At 41.2% G+C, this 23,072-nt stretch overlaps 2 protein-coding genes across 6 annotated transcripts in view; both read left to right on the top strand.

Annotated features, from left to right (window-relative positions):
• The first annotated feature begins 296 nt into the window (after positions 1-296).
• pdha1b (pyruvate dehydrogenase E1 subunit alpha 1b) lies at positions 297-13,700 on the top strand. Of its 5 annotated transcripts, none has more exons than XM_031285247.2 (13): positions 297-479; positions 3,100-3,120; positions 4,820-5,051; positions 6,676-6,741; positions 7,106-7,279; positions 8,264-8,390; positions 8,479-8,570; positions 9,267-9,359; positions 9,458-9,613; positions 10,584-10,655; positions 11,185-11,252; positions 11,730-11,838; positions 12,963-13,700. In XM_031285247.2, exons 1-13 carry the CDS (start codon positions 475-477, stop codon positions 13,125-13,127), a joined length of 1,380 nt encoding a protein of 459 aa, XP_031141107.1. In that variant the 5' UTR covers positions 297-474; the 3' UTR covers positions 13,128-13,700. The 5 variants fall into 5 exon arrangements, with proteins under 5 accessions (XP_031141107.1, XP_031141108.1, XP_031141109.1 ...); XM_031285248.2 differs by having other exon boundaries at positions 298-479; positions 4,881-5,051; XM_031285249.2 differs by lacking the exon at positions 3,100-3,120 and having other exon boundaries at positions 298-479; positions 4,881-5,051.
• Positions 13,701-21,830: 8,130 nt separating this feature from the next.
• The window catches only part of rps6ka3b (ribosomal protein S6 kinase, polypeptide 3b), a 56,983-nt gene continuing 55,741 nt past the window's right edge, over positions 21,831-23,072 (top strand). Inside the window, exon 1 of the mRNA XM_031285236.2 lies at positions 21,831-22,318. Coding sequence (XP_031141096.1) covers positions 22,256-22,318 — 63 coding nt within the window. The 5' untranslated portion in view covers positions 21,831-22,255. The remainder of the gene's footprint in view (positions 22,319-23,072) is intronic.

The raw sequence follows: 23,072 nt of genomic DNA, 5'->3' as shown, positions 1-23,072 counted from the left end.
ATCTAGAGCAAGACAATCTGAGTTTATACTGTTAAATTTACAGAAGAATTTAAAATATCCTGCTTTGTAATCTTTAATCTTGCCTGTAGCACTTAAAATGTGTTGCTTTAATTAATCCTAATGACTTCCCAGGTGTTACTTCTTTTGGTTTGCATTAATGTTTATACATTTTTAATTGTGTTTAATCTGTTTCCCCCCCCCCCCCCAAGTTTTTCAAGTTTAAAAAAAATATATATTAAATTACATTTTAAAATGCATTTCCGGGCAGCTATATAAACCTCGGAGGAACCAATGTTCGGTGCAGCCAGTGTTCACCCGGGGCCGTTTCTCAGACGGACACTAACACGGATTTAGCACTAACAGCAGCGATTACCATCCACCGTTTTAATCCCTTCAGAGCCGGCTTGTCGTTCAGTAGCATGAAAAATATGTTAACCATTATCTCTAACGCACTCTGTAGGATCACTGGCAGGAATGTGGTGAGTGTTTTGGGGGTAAACGTCGAGCTGCGGGCCGCTTGTGAGCGATGCTAACAGTTAGCTAGCCTGGGTTTGGTTGCCTTGGGGCTGACCTTGTGAGCAGGTAGCATATTAGCCACATGGGCTAGCTATTCTATCTCTGGCTTTGCATTTTGCATGTGGTGGTCAAATATATAATGTATATAAGTTGTGTTTGCTTAGTGTTGACTAAAAAGGTAATTTAAACAAGGGCATGGCTGAACTGAGGAGCTCCAGACTCTCGGTGTCTGTATTTGACTTCCTGTCTCTAGAATTGATCTTTAATTAGTCTGTGTGTCTGTGATTACCTTCCTATGAAAGGCTTTTACTGATTGGGATGCACTGATTTGATCAATACTGACCAATATCGGGGTTTAAAACGAACACAGTGCTGAATTTAGCTTAGTTTTAGCAGAGAGAACGAAATAATACATAAATATAATAATTATAGAAATACGACTAATAGTTAGGGTTGGGCGGTATCCAAATTTTGATACCGTCAAACCTCCTCCCTGTTTTACCGCGGTATACGGTATCACCGTGACTAATTAAAAATGATGACGTAAGGCTCAGACGGCGTCACCAAACTGTTGGCTCGTTCACCGTTCAGACACTGAATACCAAACACTAATACTAAAACAATAATAACATGACAACTTACAAAAAACTACTTTCTCCTCCACACTGTCACGTGATGACAACCACACATAATTACGTACATTATATTTAATATTTAATCCTTGTCTCCTATATAAGTGCATTGCATTTTTTTTAAATGACGTATTGAAACTGATACCGTTGCTATTTTTAAGACCCCGCGGTATACCGTATTACCGCCCAACCCTACTAATAATGGTAGCAGTGGGCGTCGAGCAGGACCAAGGCAGCAGCCACGGTCCAGGGATAATTTAGTCCAGATTTGACAAGTCTAGGGTTAGTGGTTTGGGATCTGGACCTGGTCTAATGTGGTCTACATATGAAAAAAAAACAGTAAAATCTCCCTTTATTGCATTTTCACTAATAGAATATAGCTTTCACAAATCTGAAACTAGGTTTTAAGACTCTTTAGCCTCTCTGGGATAATTTAGTCCAGATTTGATAAGTTTAGGTATAGTGGTTTGGGATCTGGACCTGGTTTAATGTGGTCTACATATGAAAAAAACAGCAACTGAAATCTCCCTTTTATTGCTTTCTCATAAAGACAAAGCTTTCACAAATCTAAAAGTGTGTTTTAGACATAATTTATAAATTACCTTAATGAGTAACACACTTTCAATACCGTAAGAGGTTCAGAAAACGGAGGCTCAGTCACTCAGCGATGTAAATTATGTTTCCCTGCTGAATCGGACAGTTTTAAGTTCCCCTTAAATTTCCCCTTTACTGCTCAAATCGGGAGCTGCGAATGGAAGCCAACTTCAGCGCCGTGGCAGCAGCCACGCTCCGGGTGTCACCACAATCCAAGGAAGGCTTAAGAACACTTAAGTAAAAGAAGTAAGTAAAAAAAAAAAAAAAAAAAAAAAAAAAAATGTTTTAATGACTTTTTATTGAAACCTTTTTTGTACAAAATATTTCGTCCTTGGGTCATAATCAGCCAAAGTCTGCATATTTATGCGGGGGCCGCATTTTTTCAAATACGCCGCCCTTTCGCCGCTAAATAAATAAATAAAAATATATATATATATATATATATATATATATATATATATATATATATATATATATATATATATATATATATATATATATATATATATATATATATATATATGAAAAATGTTGCGTTTACTTCACACAAGAGCAGCCATTTTCCCCTGTTGCCGTGGGAACGTTATGAAGTGACGTAATTACGCGACGTGAACATCATTGAAAAGCTGCAAACCCCGCGATGAAGCCATGATGAAACCGCAGTTTTTGCAAGTTCCCGCAATTTCATCACATAAAATTGCATAAATATCCCACATATTCCATCACATTTTTTAACAAAACATGCCGCATAATCAAGGATCTTTGCCCGCAACAATCACAAAAAACTCCGCATTTTTCTGCAAGGACTGTACAATACAGCAAATTACGTGATATAAAATGATTAAATTGAATTGAAAAGCAATTAACAGTGTCATGTCAGTAAAAACCTATAATGCATTTGCACAAAAACTTGTACAACAGTGAATATCAATTGAATTAGACGATATTGGGTTCAGTTAAAATTCATCAGTGCATCCATAATCACTGTGATTGAGCCATCACCTTGGCAACAGCATGTTGTGTCTGTTGTGTTTCAGTAGCAGCAGAGATCTTACAGTCGTTGGAATTAATTTGGGAAACATCAGCTCTAATTGGATAAAACCAGTACGCATATATACTTTGAAGGAGGATACTTCTGTTATTTAGTTTTTAACAAACTTTGAGACTAAAAACAAACATGTGACTGTAGGAACTCTGTTGTTTTACAGCTTTGTGTTGGAAAAGCAGAACTCTTTGCTTTCGCTCTCCGGCTTCCACTCCCTCTTCCTTCACTCTCACACACACATGCACAACGATCCCTATTCATTTCTTGCTTTTCTCCCTCCTCTCCCCCCTTCTCCCCTCGCCTGAACCCTAGGGAGCCCAAACAGTGTCCGAGGTAAGCAGCTTGTTGCCCTGCTGATGTTTGTCTGTAGGTCCGGTCCTACGCTTCCCTCTGAACTTTCCTAAAGGCTCTGACACACCAACCCGACGGCCGACCGTCGGCAGAAAAGGCAGTCGGACTGATCATTCGGCTCCCGTCGGTCCAAAAAGTCTGGAGCGTACGTTCTGCGTGAGACGTAATACGTCTCCATAACAGCAGGCGGTGCTAATCTGTATTGTCGCCCCACGTGGGTCTGGCTTCTCCCCCGAATTGCAAAGCCGACCATAATGGCGGCTCGTTCGAAACACGATCTCGTATTTTAAGAAAATAGTTCACCGAAACGTGTTTCTGAAAACATTTTAAGCGAGAAATAGGCCGTGCAGTTGCTGAATCTATCTTCATTTGATCAACAAAGGTCAGTTTGAAAGATTTACGTCAGATTTTGAGAGGCGTTCGTCGCGCTCATCTCGCTCGTCATTTCCGGTAAGTGTTTTAACATAAGTGCACTGATTCGCTAGTCCAGGGCTAGCACTCCACCAATCAGATTGGTCATTGAGTCCGACTGCCCACTGGCCGATTCTACATGTCAAAACGGCGCAAATTAAAGCCGACGGCCCCTCCGACTGACGACGGCACGGAACACACCGAACAGACTCGAGTCACCGACCTCGCCAGACTGTCTGACGGCCGATAATCAGGTTGGTGCCCTCGGCGCCTTAAGGAGCGCCTCTAAAGTGCTTCTAAACCAGGAAAATGAAAGCCAATAGCTCTTACATTATCGTTCCTCTTACTTAAAATGCTACCAATCAAGACTTTTAACTGTTTTAGTTTAATTTTCCTTTTTTAATTATTTGGATTTAATTGAAAATGTCCATTTCAAACATCACTCTTGTGTTTTTTCTTTTCTTCACCCCATTATGTTATTAATAGTATAATCTGTGATAGCACGACATACATACATACATACATACATACATACATACATACATACATACATACATGCATGCATACATATTACATTATTGGCACAGCATTTACTGTTCTAGTCATGGCAGGAAACTAACATTCACTTTGTCCAGACAATAGTGTCAAAATGAACAAGAATTCATATCATTTATATCTCTAAAAAGATAAATTTTAAAGAAATCTCCTGAAAAGTCTGTCTGCCTTTAGGGATATTACACTCTTGTGTTAAGAATAAGCCCATAACAATTTCATCATTTGATATTTGTCATTTTTGCTACATAAATAAAATGTGTATTTATTAAGATCAACAATCACAACTTCTCCAGGTGTCCTCATAACACACTCTGATTAAAATGGTACACATGACCTAACAATTAACATATTGATCAGCTACTTTATATTTATTTTTTTGTCAGACCAGTTAAAAGTAGGATTGGATAATGTGGATAAAAATGTCTCTCTCTCTCTCTCTCTCTCTCTCTCTCTCTCTCTCTCTCTCTCTCTCGCGTGTACTGTTCCTGGATAAAATTACCTGGATCAAAATCGGGCAAATTGTGTAAAACAACCAGATGTTTACAGCACAGATACCTTGTGCCAATTTAAAGAAATAACTGCGAAGTGTAGCCACTGTTGGGCTGGTGCCAGACTCCATGTGTGTTCTGCTTGTTTTAGCCTGTAGAAGTCATCCTGTGTGTGTGTGTGTGTGTGTGTCCATTCTCCATTTAGCCGCTGCTGTTCTCACCTGTAGACTCTGTAGAGCTCCTCTGGCTGTGCTCTGGTCTGATTGGTTGGCTCCTGTGTTCCCCCAGTTGCTGATTGACCTGTCAGAGTACGTCAATGTAACCTCGCCGCCGGCGGTGCCCGCCTTGGCACAGACACAGGCCCAGACCCAGCGGCAACCACCTAAACCACCACCAGTCAGTACTAGAGCACCTGCTGCGCAGTTAGTTAGCGCCCAGGCCGACCAGCTAGACACACCAGTAAGAACATGAGTAGCATCCTTAATGTGTGTCTGATCACTAACGGGTGGGGGACTTTACCGTGTGTGTTTACAAGCCACTGTGGCCGCTTTCAATAACAGCGAATGTCACTGCACCGTCAATCTCTCGCTTCTGGGTCTTTTATGTCTTTTGGTTTTGTTTCTGGGAATAGTATGAAATCACAAACTGAAGATGTAAAATGTGGAAAATCTCATCTTTTTAAAACAGAAAATCACATTTGTGTGTTTGTCTTTAAGTCACCTGCATGTATCATTTCATGCATTCACTGTAAAACTAAATCTGCAACTAACAATTACTCATTTCTATCCATGAATGTCTTATTTTTTTCTGGATTAATAGCTTCTACATTGTTTAGTCTAAATATGTCAGAAATCAGATTTCCTGAGTCCGAGCTAACATTTTCTGATGTTTATTTTGTTTGACCCAAAACCCCAAAAATATAAAAAATTATAAAGCAGTCCTACCAGACTCTGGTCCACTAGCCTGGTCCTACCAGACTCTGGTCCACTAGCCTGGTCCTACCAGACTCTGGTCCACTAGCCTGGTCCTACCAGACTCTGGTACACTAGCCTGGTCCTACCAGACTCTGGTCCATTAGCCTGGTCCTACCAGACTCTGGTCCACTAGCCTGGTCCTACCAGACTCTGGTCCATTTCATTGGTCCAGAGAGTCTGGCCTCTCTACATTGACAAGTGTTAACTTCCTTGAAGGCTGGTACTCTGTTGAAGTTTAAAACTATTGGATCTGCCCAGAGCCACTCTGGATCTGCTAAAAGTAAATTTGTTTAGTTTGTTTTTCCTCAGATACCTGCAATTTCTGTTTTAGGAATTTGTTGTACAGCAGTGACATGCTGACACTGAAATGGCTGCAACAAAGAGGACTTTTCCCAGAACCACCCACTTAATGTTTAGCCACATTTCCATCAAACGCTTTTAGAACTGTAGCTAACCCGTACGGACACGTACTAAACCCTAGATCAGTTTTATAGGCAGGGTTGTTATCGGATGGTTAGAGCCGTGGACAGCCGTGTGCTGAGAAACGAGCTGATAAACCTTTTTTTTTTTTTTTTTTTATTCCTCTGAGCTCCATCCGGCTCTCGCTGGATTTCCTCTTCACCGCCGATGCAGACAACGTCGGTCTGCACCAATCGCTGACCAACGTGTTTCTAGCTCCGCCTTTTTTAGTTTTGGATCAGTGTGCTGAGCTCTGTACCTCAACAGAGGGGTAACGGAGAAAACGGAGGGAAGTGGACCGGTTCTATTGGTACCATCCACAACTTTTGACTATTCCAAAACTGAGCTGAACTAAGGCTTTTTGAAAGACTCGGCTGGTGTTATTCTCCCACCCTGTTACTGACTTCCCTACATCACAGACCGCTGTTGTAATCCAGTCCGGGGTGAACCCCCAAATGCCCCCCAAACCTGATCACCAACACCTCTTAGCCCCACTTACCTTCCTCCACCACCACCTGCTGTGAAGAGGAGGGCAGCCCTGTCTGTGTGGAAGACGCATGTGTTGTGTGTTGTGTGTGTTCCTTTGTGGCTAAGACGTTTGTGTGTGTCTTAATGACACATAAAGTTTGATGTTTGTTTTTGGTCTCCAGGGTACCAGAGCTGTGGTTTCCCGCTCCTTCGCTGACTTCACATCTCAGGCGACCTTTGACATCAAGGTTGGTCGAAAACAAAGATTTTTTTTTTTTTTTGTTTTTCTGACTGCACAGAAACTTTTTAATGCTACAAACTCAGCTGTTGAGTAATCACCATTTTAATTTTGGGAGACGTGGCCGGGATAGCTCAGTTGGTAGAGCAGGCGCGCATACATAGAGGTTTACGCCTCAGCGCAGTGGCCGCGGGTTTGACTCAGAGCTGCAGCCCTTTGCTGCATGTCATTCCCCCTCTCTCTCCCCTTTCATGTCTTCAGCTGTTGTGTGGAAATAAAGGCCTAAAAATGCCCTCCCAAAACAAACAGGTCAGTAGCCATTTTTTAAACTATTAAATAACATTTTCTTTCTCCTGGCTGTTCTCTCCCTGTAGAAATGCGACGTGCACCGTCTGGAGGAGGGTCCCCCGCTGAAGGCGGAGCTGACTCGGGAGCAGGGGCTGCGGTATTACCGCATCATGCAGACCGTGAGGCGCATGGAGCTCAAAGCTGATCAGCTCTACAAACAGAAGATCATCAGAGGCTTCTGTCACCTGTATGATGGACAGGTGAGACCACACAGAAGGGTCCAGATTAGGGGATGGGCTGAGTCCGTCCAGAGTGTCTCGTAGCGTGCCAGCCCTGGGCAACGAGTAAAAAGTCTCTTTCTTAGTCACCCGGTTTTACTGAAGCGGATTACCCCTATTATCGAACCCTTCTTCCGTGATTTCACCGGGAAACCACCCCACCACTCTTACAGGCTGTTAATCCCTGGAGCCAACATCGGAGTTAAAGTGCTCATATTATGCTCATTTTCAGGTTCATAATTGTATTTAGAGGTTGTATCAGAATAGGTTTACATGGTTTAATTTTCAAAAAACATATTTTTGTTGTACTGCTCATTGCTGCAGCTCCTCTTTTCACCCTGTGTGTTGAGCTCTCTGTTTTAGCTACAGAGTGAGACATCTCACTGCTGTTCCATGTTTGTTGGGAGTCGCACATGCCAGTACCTAGGTAAGGACTACTAGCCAGTCAGAAGCAGAGTATGAGGGCGTGCCCTGACAGTAGCTAGGTAAGGACTACTAGCCAGTCAGAAGCAGAGTATGAGGGCGTGCCCTGACAGTAGCTAGGTAAGGACTACTAGCCAGTCAGAAGCAGAGTATGAGGGCGTGCCCTGACAGTAGCTGGGTAAGGACTACTAGCCAGTCAGAAGCAGAGTATGAGGGCGTGCCATGCTAGCAGCTAGGCGAGCATTATAACGTGTGTTCCAAAGTGACCACGTTTGTCTCTGAAGTAAAGGCTGGACTACAATAGAGCTGTTTGGAGCAGTTTGTGAACAGTGTTTTCTGTTGGAGATGGTAAGTCCCTTTGGGGGGGACTTTGGGCTTTTTCACTTTGTAAACCTATAACATGAACAAAAAATATATATAACACAATAATGGAAAGGGAAAAAGCCAAAAAGCACAATATGAGCACTTTAAACACTCCTTACATCAAATGATTGTTTTGTGAGTTAAACCCCAGTTCTTCTACCTGTTCGTCTTCTCCTGCAGGAAGCATGTGCCGTGGGCATCGAGGCGGCCATCAACCCCTCGGATCACCTGATCACCGCCTACCGCGCCCACGGGTACACGTACACCCGCGGTATCGCCGTCAAAGAGATCCTGGCCGAGCTCACAGGTGAGAGGGACGTTTTAAAATCAGAGTGGAGGAATCATACCTTTTTGACACGCCTGCAGAGCCGTCACTCCTCCTCATTCCTCCTCAGGTCGTAGAGGAGGTGTGGCCAAAGGAAAGGGAGGCTCGATGCACATGTACGCTCCACATTTCTACGGAGGCAACGGCATCGTGGGAGCGCAGGTAAAGGCACAGCACAGGAAACATTCTGCACCAAAACAACGAATTTTAACATGTTTAGTTGTGATTTATTATCTACCGTCAAGAAGGTGGTCTCTAGATTTTAAGGCACGATGATAAACCCAGATTGTAAAGGAATAGTTCACCCAAAAACAATATAAATTGTACGTAGTACTCGCCTCCTAAAGCTCTCTGTGGTCCCAGAAAAGGTCTTCTATCGAATGTCGTTAAGGAGAGCGGAGAAAAAATTAAAGTAAACGGACTTCTACGGAGGCCAACGAGAAACAAAAGGATGTTTACAAGACATTTGGATGGCGCTGCACAGGAATTTTCACATTTCAAGAAAACAGCGGTTTTTTTCTAATGGAGAACTAAGCTCTCTTAACCAGCTGACCCTTAATATTTTCTACCAAAGTGAACTATTTCAATGAAATCTGAGAGAAATAAACTGCAGGTTTTATAATGTAGTTAAAGCTCTAGTGCGTAGTTTCTGTCTCCCCCAGGAGGAATTCTAAGTAACGACAACAAAACTGTCCACATGATACAAGCCTTCAGTGATCGGTCGCAAGGTTTAAACATACAGTATTGTGCCTCAAATTTAAACTCTCTGTGCAAGCAGACTTCGACAGAGGCTGAACGAAAGACGGCAAAAAAAAAGGTTGTTTATGAGACATTTGGATAATGCTGTGAACTGTCCAGGTTCCTTTAGGAGCCGGCATCGCCCTGGCCTGCCAGTACCAAGGCAACAATCAGGTGTGTGTCGCACTCTACGGAGACGGGGCAGCCAATCAGGTAAATATCTCACAGAGCTCTTTTTAAAATCCCAGAGTAAATGAATATGGATACCTTTGCTCAACCCAACCCCTGTCTGTTCTCTCTGATCCAATCAGGGCCAGCTGTTTGAGTCGTTCAACATGGCCGCCCTGTGGAAGCTGCCGTGCATCTTCACCTGCGAGAACAACCAGTACGGTATGGGGACGTCGGTGGAGAGAGCGTCAGCCAGCACCGACTACTACAAGAGAGGAGACTTCATACCAGGAATCAGAGTGAGACAAAAACACAGCAGAGACCCTCTCAGATTCACCTGTGCATGGGGCTGTCCCCAAATATTTAATCAATTATTTTAACAGAGTGAGAGATGTTCACAGCTACTCCACCAGGGGCAGCTCTACTGACTTTTGTACCTCCTAGACTTAAGAGTAATTTAGGTAAGGAGTCCTTTTTGTATGTAGCAACAAGCCTTGTTTAGGAGGTTTTAAGCAGGCACTGAAAAAAGTTTTTTTTATTTTTTATTACTGTATTGTCTTGATGTATTTAATGTATGTATGGATGTGATTGATGCTTGATCTGCTGCCACTTGCTCTGCAGTTTTTTCTTTTTTATGTATGGTGCAAAGCTGTATCTTATAACGACAGGGTCAAATAAAATCAATCAGACATAAAGCTGCAGCAGGGTTCAGCATCGGGGTCTTGGGCGGTAGCTGCAGTGTGTCCGTTGGACCGTACGCTGCAGCTGGCCTGTATGGACCTAGACTAGAACAGGACGAGGCTAACAGTCCGCCCTGGCAGTTGCAGGTGTGAGCATCCATACAGCTGTCTGACGCTCATGTATGATACTGCACACAAATGTTCCCCGTCTGAGTTTTCCTATCATATCTGATGGTTCTGGATTAATATTCATGTGTATGTCGCATTTCCCTGCTGTAGATGTTTAAGGTTGTGCTCATTTTAACTCCTTTTTAAATATTATTGGGTAGTTTAATCTACAGCAATGCATCATATTCTATAAGATCATCACGTTTGGATGCATGGTTTTCACTGGACAGGAAGGCATCTGAAATTATTACTTCCATGTTTTTTCAAGCTGCATCTGCACTAGGATGTTAATAAAATAAAATGAAAAATTATACACAAAGGTCCAAACAGCTGGTTTTGAAACTGTTGGCTGTTCATGTCTTGTGAGGCATAATGTCCCCGCTTGTTTTGACCTGTTTGCCGTTGTCTGTTTATCTCGTAGGTGGATGGGATGGACGTCCTGTGTGTCCGAGAGGCTTTCAAGTTTGCTGCAGAACACTGCAGATCTGGAAAGGTGAGCTGAGCTGAGCTGCTCTGTGTGAGGAGAAACGACGTCAGCAGATGAAATCAGAAATGCAGGAACCACCAAAAAGTATTTTTCTCTGTAGTTAAGGACAAAACTTCCACGAATCCTCTTCTCCTTCTGTGCCTCACGTTAGCCTTCTCTAATCACATGCATGTTTGGTTTTTTTTTTGGTTTTTTTATCTTGAAGATTCACACCCTGAATCTCCATGTGGCATTTATTTATTTTCCATAACTTGTTTTCTAAAAACTCAAACTTAACTAGAGATGTTCAATTTTTCTTGCCTGATTCCGATACCTGAGCTTGTTTATAGGCCGATACAGAGTGTGTTAAAGTGTCTCGGTTGGCTACTGGTATTGGAACATGTTTGAACTAGTTTTAAATGTTTGCAATCTGATAATGTGAAGCTATTGTACCGCCGCAAAAGCTTAAAAATGTCGAGCCAATTCTGAGAGAATAGACAGATGATTGTATGAAGTTTGCAGCTGGCTGTGAGAAATGACCGGTCGTGCGTTTCAGGGTCCCATCGTAATGGAGCTGAAGACTTACCGTTACCATGGACACAGCATGAGTGACCCAGGCGTCAGGTGAGAAACCTTTTTGTAGCTCCTAAATGACTTTATCCTGTTCCATTTCATCTTCCTTTATTATTTATTAGAGTTTCGTGACGTTTGTTGTTCGTGTTTTTGTCTGCACTCTCACAAAATTGCAAACTTCAATAAAAAGTTAAACTAAATTGTAAAAGAAAAGCTAAATTAGAAGAAAAAGACCCTGAACAGCTACGACTGAAAAATCATTTATTTCTTTTTAAAGAAAGGATATATATATAGACTGTAAATAGAATATTTTTAGAAAAAAGTAGTATTTCTATTTATTTTTTTATTTTTATTTTTTTTATTAATTTATTAAATTGCTGTCAGCTCATATCAGATCATCAGGTATCATCAGTCAAATATTAAAACGTGTGTATGTTATGTGTTTGGTATCTCTTCCTGTTAAATGAGCCAGCGGGGAAGTTTGTTCTAACTGTGTGATACAACTTCCTGTGATGCAACTTCCTGTAGCTACCGCACCCGGGAGGAGATTCAGGAAGTGCGCAGTAAGAGTGACCCCATCACCATGCTGAAAGAGCGCATGCTCAGCAACAACATGGCGTCTGTGGAGGAGTTCAAGGTGAGAACACACACACACACACACACACACACACACACACACACACACACACACACACACACACACACACCTCTGTTTTAAAGACACCACCAGCATCAGTCACTGAGCTTTCACCGCTGCTCTTTCTTTATAAGAGCTTATTCAGATTTCTCAATATTTTAAAATATACAGTTTACGGGCGCCCGGGCAGCTCAGTTGGTAGAGCAGGCGCCCATATATCGAGGGTCACTCCTCGACGCCGCGGGTTCAACTCCGATCTGCGGCCCTTTGCTGCATGTCATTCCCTCCTCTCTCCTCTGTCATGTCTTCATCTGTCCTATAAATAAAGGCCTAAAAGGCACAACATTTTTTTTTTTTAAATATACAATTTACTCCCATCAACAAAACAACAAAGACCCACAAATCCTAACTACAAAACAAAATAAGCACATAACGGTGCATTCAATTTCACCTCGTAAGAAACTCTAACTGTTTTTGTAAAGTACCCTTCAGCAGTCTAGTGGCTCTTATTGTGGCATTGCCATCCTTGTTGAAGAAAAATGAGTTTAAACCAAATCCTGACACCCCTAGTAACTGTAGCAGTTCATTAGGAACAATCACAATCTGAGAGGAAGAAACGTCAGGTTTAAAATGTAGTTTAACATGTTGTAATTATGAACCTCTGGCTTAAAAGTGCTGTAGGTAGGATTGGGAAGATCCAGGATTTAGCCAAACAATTTGAACGTCAACTTCTCAGTCCCTCCCCCCTTGGAGCTAAAGCCCCAAACGGTCTCCTAAGCCCCTCCCCCCACAAGGGAGAATGGATGCGTGTGCCTGAGCAGTGATTGACACGCAGTTAGACACCCCCCCTGGCCCTGATTGGTGCATCTGAACAGGGAGCGGGGGATTTTTGCAAATCACACTACAGGCTGTAGGTGGTGCCAGAGGAGCCAGATTTCTTTTTAACTACCTGCTTCATGTAGTTCTACTGTAACATAGGGTCAGTTTTGTCAAATATGACAGAAAGGTAGTTTTATAAGGCTTACCTACTGCACCTTTTTTAAGCCTCACCTCACTCTACTTTATGATAGAGCACCATGTTGTGGCGCTGTTTGATTTACCGCGACTCCTCTCTGTCCCGTCAGGAAATTGACATTGCGATCCGTAAGGAGGTGGAGGAGGCGGCTCAGTACGCTACCTCGGACCCAGAGCCGCCGCTGGAGGAGCTGTGCAACCACATCTTCAGCAACGACTCACCGCTGGAAGTCCGCGGGACAAACCCCTGGGCCAGGCTCAAGTCCGTCAGCTAGACACACACACACACACACACACACACACACACACACACAGACCTTCCACCCAGCACTAAACGAAGACCCTTTAGCTGCACCGACACCCTGACTTTTTAAGAAATAACATCCAGCACCTCCTTCCTCGATGTTAAGATCATTCCGCACCTTAATGGGACTCAGCTTTGACCTGAAACCTGTCAGTGTTATTTATTTATAGTTTTATATAGAAATATATTTAAGATGTAGATTTATTCTTTGTGTGTGTGTGTTCTGCCGTAAATCTGACCAGTCAGTTGGCGTTGTACCTCGAGCCACGGTCAGCTGCTGCCAGAGATGTTTGGGGTGTACGAGTAGAGTCTTCAGAGTTCACCGTGTGTACTTTACAAGTGTTACATATTCCAGGGCAATATATTATACGCACGAAACGTAGTTTTCCTCTTGTCTGTTTTACGTTCCTCCACTTTAAGAAGTGTGTTTGTTTTCCATCTTTTACGTGTTAAAAATTCTGCTTTAAGAAACTGTCTGAAACACTTTTAAACTTCCAAGAAACCAGCGCCAACTTTGGAAAAAAAACAATCATGAATATTTTAACGCTTGTTGAGTCTTTCGGTTTTTCACGTCTTTGTTTTAGTTTAAACTATTTTTAAGAGACTGCAGGAAGGATTCAGTATGTTGTTGTTTTTTTTTTTTTTTTTTTGTTTTTTTTTAATATATGGAGGCTGGAATAACACTACAGGGCAAAGGACAAGTACATTTGCTCAAGTACTTTACTTAAGGATAATTTTCAGGAGCTTTAAGGGCCATCCACACAGAAACGCTTTTTGGCGTAAACGCACACGTTTTGCATCGTTTTGGCCGATCGTCCAAACGAATTCTGTAAAAGCACCGCCTGAAGACGCACTTTTTAGAAACCTGGTCCCAGGGTGAAAAAATTCAAAAACACCGCCCTTGCGAAGCCGCATACTCGCGTATCGATGATGTCATCAACAATGGCGGGCTCCATGCATGTGTTCCTGCTGGAGAAGATACTGAGCCTATTAGGGTTACAACATATACTGTCTGATTGTATACAGCGCGCAAGCTTTATGCGCGTTCTCCTCCTCTTCTTCGCCATTTGTTGGCGAATTTCTGTAGCAGAAACAGCGCCACCTATAGGCCTGGAATATGAAGTAGTGTGTTGAGTCATTTACAAATGGATCCGTTTGGACGCAAATATTCTTAAAACGATGCCGGGGAAGTCGAGTAATTTTATTTTATGTTGCTTTATAATTCACCACATTTCAGAGGGAAATGTACTGTTCTTGTTTGTTGGATACATGTAGTTACTTTACAGATTCAGATTATTAATACACAATATAATTAATAAATAAAATGTATTACAGATAAAGCCACACAATATATCAATTAGTCAAGACATTTTTTTTCAATGCAGGACTTTTACTTGTAACAGTATTTCTACACTCATATTGCTACTTTTACTTAAGTAAAATATCTTGAGTACTTCTCGCACTGCTGCTTATAAGGTGCTTATTTGTATTTATTTGGCGTTGTACAGACTTATCATACGAGGATTCCTGATAGTAAAGATGACTGATCAGTGAATCAAAGCCCTGAACTAAATACTCAACAATCAGCAAAGGTTTTTATCCAAAAAGGACTTCCAGTAAACTACAGACCAGCACATCCCAACATTTACCAGCCACTGGTCACTGCAGTTGTTGAACTCTCCTCCAAATAATCGCTACCTGCCTGACTGTGATAAAGTAAAATAAATACGATTCTAGTTTGTTGATTTAAAAAGTGGAAAGAAACTGAAGTTTGAAGAGAAACCTTCTTCTCTGTTGAAAGATGGATGCACTTTATTTTACAGTTTATCTGCACACGTTATGCTGCGTTCCAGACATATTTTTATCCCGTAAATTACGACTTGAAGTCACGACTCATGACTTCGGCAAAGTCACGACAAGTCGGTTTAGTTACATTTATGTACAGCAGATTTGTGCGTCTGATGATAAAAATGACATTTGGCACACCGTCAAAGCTGGCTAGCTAAACATTGTGCCGTTGGCAGGGTTCAGATTAGGCTACCTAACGTTGACGTTAGCTAGCCGCTAGCTGATACCAGCGATTTCTAGTCGGCGACATATTTTTGACTTCATTTAATAAACATAACCTGTAGTAGTACACAATCATATGCGTGTTGTTTTGATTACAATGTGCGGAATTACTTTACGTTGCCTATTTGTCTATTTATTTCTATTTCTCACTGTTAATCACCGGCATCTGTACAGCATCAACAGGGGTCTCCATTGTTGTTTATGTGTGTGTGACGTCAACAACTGTAACTGGGAGTACAACCAAGGGGGTAAGCTTCTCCTCGGACCGCGAACCTCCTATGGCGCCATTTTAATGCTACAAAGCGATCACCCCCCGTTAGCATCCCATTGACTGCCATTCATTTTGACGTCACTTTGACAGAGAATAACTTTACATCTCAAGAGTTTAAAGACTCTATTTGTCCATTGTTCATTTCTAAAGAAACACAACAATGTATAAAAGGCTCCATTACCTTGTACCTCACGTTATGGCTCCGTAGCAGACGTTTTTATAAAAATAGGCTAACGATTGGGTCATAACCACGAGACTTACTGTCTCATAGTAGAGGAATTACCGTATAGTACAGGAGAAGCTCTCAGGCAGTTTCGTCTCACATTAGCTGTTTAAGTGTAATTACTAATGTTAACTATCATTTTAGTGATCAATAATTAGCCTGTGTCTATGTTATCTCCTTACATATACCTACGCTCTCCGTCTCTGCAAGATTGGGAATGATTGAGATTTCTCTTGGCACAGCTACCAGAAGACTTCCAACTTTCAGACGCGTTGCTCACGGCACATTTACGTCGTCTCTCTCAGTTGGAGGCTGCGCAGTAACGCTCAGCGCTCACCGGAAAAGTGCTTCTAACGGCCTTCACTGGTCTCCGTCCAGAGACACGGGATCTGTTGGTCCACTCTTATATACAGTCTGAGTACAACGACCTGGTACAAGTTCACAGGGAGTAAGTTACGGGTTTGACTGCCGTTCCAGGGCACTTTCACCAGTAGAAGGTTGTGAAAACACTGGTTACAGGTTGCCTGGAATGTAGCATTAATCTGTAGTTTGGAGAATTATGTGACCACCGCATGTTAACATGCACTTAAAATATGGAGCTGCTATCTGTGTTCGCTTACGGAAAAATCTGAAACAAAAAATCTGCAGCAGCTTTAACGGGGTTTCCTGTTCCTCGTCTCACGGACCTCTAACTGTTACTGAACCTGAGCTTGTACAGATGTGAAGCTCTTCTTGACTATTATGTGTGTTGAACTGAAAGACTGTTTGGCTGTAAAATAAATGCATAAAGAAAGTGTGAAGATGAATAAAAGTTTGTTTTGTGTTGAATACAAAGTTGAGTCTCCTACTTGAGTCTTTTCTTTTCATACTACTTTATACTTCTACTCCACTACATTTATCTGACCGCTTTAGTTACTTAAATTAATGTTTTTGAACACAAACTGCATGCGGATCTTATAAAATATGTTTTGCTATAATCTAAATGAGGTGTGTAAAATATTCAAGTTTGTTTTATAAATGAAATGTTTGATTTAAAAATTGTTAATTCATCTGGAATATACATGATTTTGTTAACTTTGAATATTTCTTAAGTAGATGTTTTGAGGCGATTCCTTGCAACCAACAATCTACTTCTGACCTTTGAAGTACTGTGCTAAAGTACAAATTTGAGGTACTTGAGTCTTATCTTTTTATGCTGCTTTATACTTCTACTTCACTACATTTATCTGGCGGTTTTTAGTTACTTTACAGATCAAGATTTTTGGACACAAAACATACAAAGAGCTTTATGAATTTATATAAAATATTAATATTAAGAGTTTTATGAAATTAAACTCCCCAACAGTTAAAACAAGTACAGCTGAAAAGATTAGTCTATTAATTAGTTGATTGAAAGAAAATGAACTGGAAATTATCATACGATATTAAACATTTGATGGTTCCAGATTTGCTTTTTTTCCTTTTAATAACTTATTCGTTATAAAGTTTTGGGCTATTGGTCGGACAAAACAAACATTGTGAAGGTATCGCTCTGTCCTCTGGGAACATTTCTCTCACTGTTTTCAGTCTTGTATAAAGTACTTGAAAGCAATACTTGAGTAAAAGTACAAGTATCTTACCAGAAAATGTCACCTTTTAGAATATTGAGTAAAAGTCTTAAAGTATCTACAGAAAGTATGTGCAGGTGCACATATGTAGCTATCTCTCTCTCCCCCCCTCCCCTCATGTCTTTGTCTGTCCTGAGGAAATAAAGGCCTAAAATGCCCCAAAAAATCTTTAAAAAAAAAAAAAAAAAAAATCACGTGGCCGGTTAGCTCAGTTGGTAGAGCGGGCGCACATATGCAGAGGTTTATTCCTCGATGCAGAAGGTCAAGGGTTCGAATTCGACCTGTGGCAGTTTTCCTGCATGTCTTCCCCCCCTCTCTCCCCTTTCATATCTCTGCTTTCCTATCTAATAAAGGCAGAAATGCCCTGTTACGGCCACAGCAAACTAAACACAATTTAAATGTGACCGTCAACATATTGATAACACCAAACCCGAGGATAGTGAAAGTAAATCAAAGTTTATTCACAAATTAACTACTATTAATTAACCAAAACTATGGGAGTCTGGAGGTCTGGCCAAAATGAACAAAAGAAGGGAAGAAGCCTGGGCCAACCCATGAAGGGCCGTCGGACCCAGAACTTCCCCCCCCCCTAAACTAAAAAGTAGACTAACTAATAAAAACAAAGCTGCGAAAACTAGACTACCAGACCTCCATCCTCAAAGCAATGAAATAAAAGAAAGATAACAGAAAACAACAGAAGACAATGATGATCTGTGCTGCTTCAGTCTCTCTCCAATTTCTATCTCCCAGCCACTTATATCCAGGGGCGGGGCCACCCTCAATCACAGATCAGGAACACCTGAGATGAACAGAGAGGAGGAAAGAGCAGGGCAGGGAGCACATAACAGCCCAAAAATTAAATAAAAAAATAAAAAAATAATTAAAAGTCTAACAACAACGCTCCAACATACGAAAACATTTCTTGCAAATACGGCCACAGGTGTGTAATGTTATCTTCATCACCACTGTCGTCGGGGTGGTCATTGCCTGTTGCGTTGATGTCAGAGCCTGCAGCAGGCGTTTCCATGACGCTATCCGTTGTTATGCTTCCTCCTCATCTTCTTTAGTTTTGGCGCTTGGCAACAAACGGGCATTACATCACTAACTGGAATGGAGCGTGCAGCAACTTGCAATCTAGGAGCGATGAGTCGCCAAACTGCTTTTTTGCAGTCTAACAAATGTCTTCTGATGTTATTTTGTAGTGACGAGTAACGAAGATGCTTAGGGGGAAATGTATCGGAGTAAAAGTATACATTTTATTTAGGAAATGTAGTGGAGTAAAAGCAAAAGTTTCCAGAAATATAAATAACGAAGTAAAGTACAGATACGTCAAAATTCTACTTAAGTACAGTAACTAAGTATTTGTACTTTGTAACATTACAACAGACTATTTTTACAAACCAATCAATCGATTAATGTTTAAAATAATAAGCAGGTGAATCCAGAATAAAAATAATCATTAGTTATTAGCTCAAAATGAGCTCCAGCTCAACCGACTCCAACAGTACAATCCTGTGGGGGGTCTGGGTGTCCTCCCGAGGGAAGTTTTGAGCATCAACGACTTAATTTCCTGTATTTGGATACACTTTTATGCACCAATTTACGGTGGAATTACCTTTATTTAGCTTATGTGAAGAAGAAAAACACAGTTGACAATTCAAAATATATCAAAAATTATAATGGAAAGTATGTTGTAGCGTGTCATTGGGCATTTTTAAGTGAGTATATGGAATTCCTGGAGCTTTTTTAGGGGGTATACTGCCTATACCTGCCGATCACATAGACTACACCACTGGGAGTATTTTCACAGTGTGGTATTAGTACTTTTACTGCAGTAAAGGATCTGAATACTTTCTCTATCACTGATATTTTACTGTGTCAGCAATTTAACTGTCTCACAGTGGATTTCATATCAGAAGTTTCCCATAATCCTGTGATCTAAATGCATGAAAATGTCTACGAAAAAAAGAACTCTGTACACGTGAAAAATGAACGAAAATTAAGCAGCATGGTTCCTGTTTTGGTCCAGGCTCTCTCCTCCATCTCGGACCACTAGATGTCACCATCAGGCTGTAAAATCGACTTCTTTTATTTACCGACAGTCATGGCAACCAAACATACAGTAGAACAGCGTGTTAATCAACTGGAAGTGTTGTTACTCTAATCATATTACAGGCAGTTAATGAAAATCCTCACAATTATACACTTAAAAAAAGCTGTAACATCCTTAAACAAGAGTTACTGTGTAAGAATGAAATGTATCGTAATGATTTTGAGTGTACAGCTTCACATTTGACCGCTCGTTTTGAAAAGACTTGGTTCATCATGGGGATAATCTCTCTCACAAACACAACGTATTACGGTTGTAATAATGTATTTGTGTGACATTTAAAACAAAGCTACAAGGTGCCTATAAGAAGAAACAAAAACACATGTCAGAGCAACAAAATAACTTGGGACAATCCAAAAAAAGGAGAAGTTGATTCATAAAAATGACCTGAATTAATCGAGACACTTAAAAAAAAACACTTAATGCAGAAATGCAACTTTATAAAGTTTTTAGTAGAGATTTGAAAGAAAGTCACAGGAACGTAGACAGGGAAGTTGTTTTTAAGTTTTTAAGTGAGTCACACTGATGGACTGCAGAGGTTCTCGGCACAAAACTCAAATATAAACTGGAGCCAGACCCTGAAGTGTTGTTTTTTTTTTTGAAGATGGATACATTATGAAATCCAAAGGAGGAAAAAAAAGTACAAAAGACTTAAAGTGCTCATATAATGCTCATTCTCAGGTTCATAATTGTATTTAGAGGTTGTATCAGAATAGGTTTACGTGGTTTAATTTTCAAAAAACACCATATTTTTGTTGTGCTGCACATTGCTGCAGCTCCTCTTTTCACCCTGTGTGTTGAGCTCTCTGTTTTAGCTACAGAGTGAGACCTCTCACTGCTGTAACATCTTTGTTGGGAGTCGCACATGCTCAGTAGCTAGGTAAGGACTACTAGCCAGTCAGAAGCAGAGTATGAGGGCGTGCCCTGACAGTACCTAGGTAAGGACTACTAGCCAGTCAGAAGCAGAGTATGAGGGCGTGCCATGCTAGCAGCTAGGTGAGCATTATAACGTGTGTTCCAAAGTGACCACGTTTGTCTCTGAAGTAAAGGCTGGACTACAATAGAGCTGTTTGGAGCAGTTGGTGAACAGTGTTTTCTGTTGGAGATGGTAAGTCCCTTTGGGGGGGGCTTTGGGCTTTTTCACTTTGTAAACCTATAACATGAACAAAAAAGATATATAACACAATAAAGGAAAGGGAAAAAGCCAAAAATCATAATATGAGAACTTTAACAATTGAAACAAACAAGCCAAAAACACAGACATTGGATTGATAAATGCAACACCAAAAGTTACGATGATGTGCAATTAAAACAATCCAAAAAAAGCCCTGCGGCCTGATGGCAGAGACACCAGGCTCTACGTCAGCGGTTCCCAAACTTTTTCACATTAAAAAAAACTCTGATAAGATTTCGTCCCAGGGTCCCCCATCTGATAGGATCTTTGATTTGACATGTTTAATTACAGAAAGGGTATGAAACCCATAACCAAAATAGTCATACATTCTGTCATTGTGTTACTTAAAGATTGAATTACAATGAAAATAACTATTCCTCTTTGTGTTGGAGACCCCCTGGAACCCCCTCAAGGACCCCTGGGGGTCCCCCGGACCCCACTTTGGGAACCACTGCCCTAGGTAGGGTTACCAAATTTAAAAGAATGAGTCTATTTTTGAATGTGATATCCATGTAAGGTACTCTGATTAGTTACATTCCACCACACAGAGCAGACATACAGATTTTAAATGTGAATATTTTGATTTGTGGATATTGCATTTAGCTAATTTGTGTTTAGAATGAATTAAATAAATTAGTTTTTCTGTGTCAGAATGATGACTGAGTCATGGATCTTGTTATATATCAGAATAATAATAATAATAATAATAATAAGCCAAAGTAGAGTTTACGTTATTTTTTTCTGCCCAGGAAGCCGCCTCCTGACGTGACGCAGGCGTGACGCAGCGGTCTGACGGACAGGTAAGCCGACACCGGCCGCCATATTGGGAAACAACGGAAGTGAGAGAGAGAGAGAGAGAGAGAGAGAGAGAGAGAGAGAGAGAGAGAGAGAGAGACAGAGAGAGAGAGAGAGAGAGAGAGAGAGAGAGAGCGAGAGAGAGAGAGAGAGAGAGAGAGAGAGAGAGAGAGAGAGAGAGAGAGAGAGAGAGAGAGAGAGAGAGAGACAGAGAGAGAGAGAGAGAGAGAGAGAGACAGAGAGAGAGAGAGAGAGAGAGAGAGAGAGAGAGAGACAGAGAGAGAGCGAGAGAGAGACAGAGAGAGAGACAGAGAGAGAGAGGGACAGAGAGAGAGAGAGAGAGACAGACAGAGAGACAGAGAGAGACAGAGAGACAGAGAGAGAGACAGAGAGAGAGAGGGACAGAGAGAGAGAGATAATTGTGTGTGTGTGTGTGTGTGTGTGTGTGTGTGTGTGTGTGTGTGTTTTGAGTCAATCAGTTTCCGAAAAAGGGCGTCCTCCTCGCTGCTTTTTCTCATGTCAGTCTCCCCGGAGGAAGGGGCGGTCTCAGCGCCGTAGCAGATCCGGAATTAGAAGGTGTTCGCACGGCTCGGCTCTGCTCGAACGTTCGGTGGGACGGTTCGGTTCCACAGGAGAGCCAACGGCAGAGGGAACAGAAACGGAACTAGCTCAAACACATTTCATTAAAAAGAAGAAAAGAAAAAGAAAGAAAGAAGGAAGGAAGGAAGGAAGGGAGGGAGAAGCCCGGTGGACTGAAAAGTGTCGACCGAGGGAGGGACGACGAACCTGGGGCAGAAGAGAGGAGTAAAAAAAGAAGAAATAAAAGTAGGAGAAAAAAAAAAGGAGAAGATGCCTCTGGCTCAGTTGGCGGATCCCTGGCAGAAGATGCCTCTGGGGGGGACGGCTGCAGAGGTGAGACATTCATTTAAACATTTCTCCTCTTGTCAAACTGCCTGACAGTTGTAGTAGACAGGTAACGCAGGAATACACCACACAGGATGTCATTTAAATAATGCACCTTAAAGTCACTGTTAGATAATTAGTCGACCTTTAAAGCTGCAATATGGACAACACATGATATAAAATACACTAACACAACACAACAATGCATCTTAAAGTCACTATTAGAGCATTATTCTACTCTTAGAGCTACTATAGGGACGCCAAATTTGATTATAATACACATTCAAGTCATTATTGGATAATTGTTCTTGCCTCAAAGGTCCAATATTTAACAACAACTTATATAAAATATAGGAACGCCAAATTAGATCAAAATACACTATAAAGCATCACCCTGAGCACACAAACATGCTGTAATAATCCTGTATAGAAGTATTAAACACAAATTTAATACTTTTTCTTTTAATCTATGAATCTGGTAGTCTTAAATATCAGAAAATTGTGAGAAATTCTTGTCACAATTTCCTAAAGCCTAAGCTGAAGTCTTTAACTGTCTTGTTTTCTCTGAACAACTCAAATATTAATATAAGACAAAATCCTTGCAAAATTTAGGAGTGAATTTGATATTTTTGCAAGAAATATGACTGATATCATTCATCGATTACCCAAATAGTTTTATAATGATCCCTTTATGATTCAGCTCTACAATAACGTGACACAAAGGTTATTCTTGAGTAACACAAATGCTTCCTCAGAGCACAAA

The sequence above is a fragment of the Sander lucioperca genome, chromosome 23, assembly GCF_008315115.2.
Source record: "Sander lucioperca isolate FBNREF2018 chromosome 23, SLUC_FBN_1.2, whole genome shotgun sequence".
Taxonomy (NCBI): Eukaryota; Metazoa; Chordata; class Actinopteri; order Perciformes; family Percidae; genus Sander; species Sander lucioperca.
This window is presented reverse-complemented; position numbering and strand designations above follow the sequence as displayed.

Excerpts from the sequence above, each read along its gene's own strand:
- pdha1b (XM_031285247.2), top strand. Across the intron at positions 5,052-6,675 it reads CCGACCAGCTAGACACACCA|GGTACCAGAGCTGTGGTTTC; the intron begins GTAAGAACATGA and ends TTTGGTCTCCAG. Across the intron at positions 10,656-11,184 it reads AACACTGCAGATCTGGAAAG|GGTCCCATCGTAATGGAGCT; the intron begins GTGAGCTGAGCT and ends CGTGCGTTTCAG.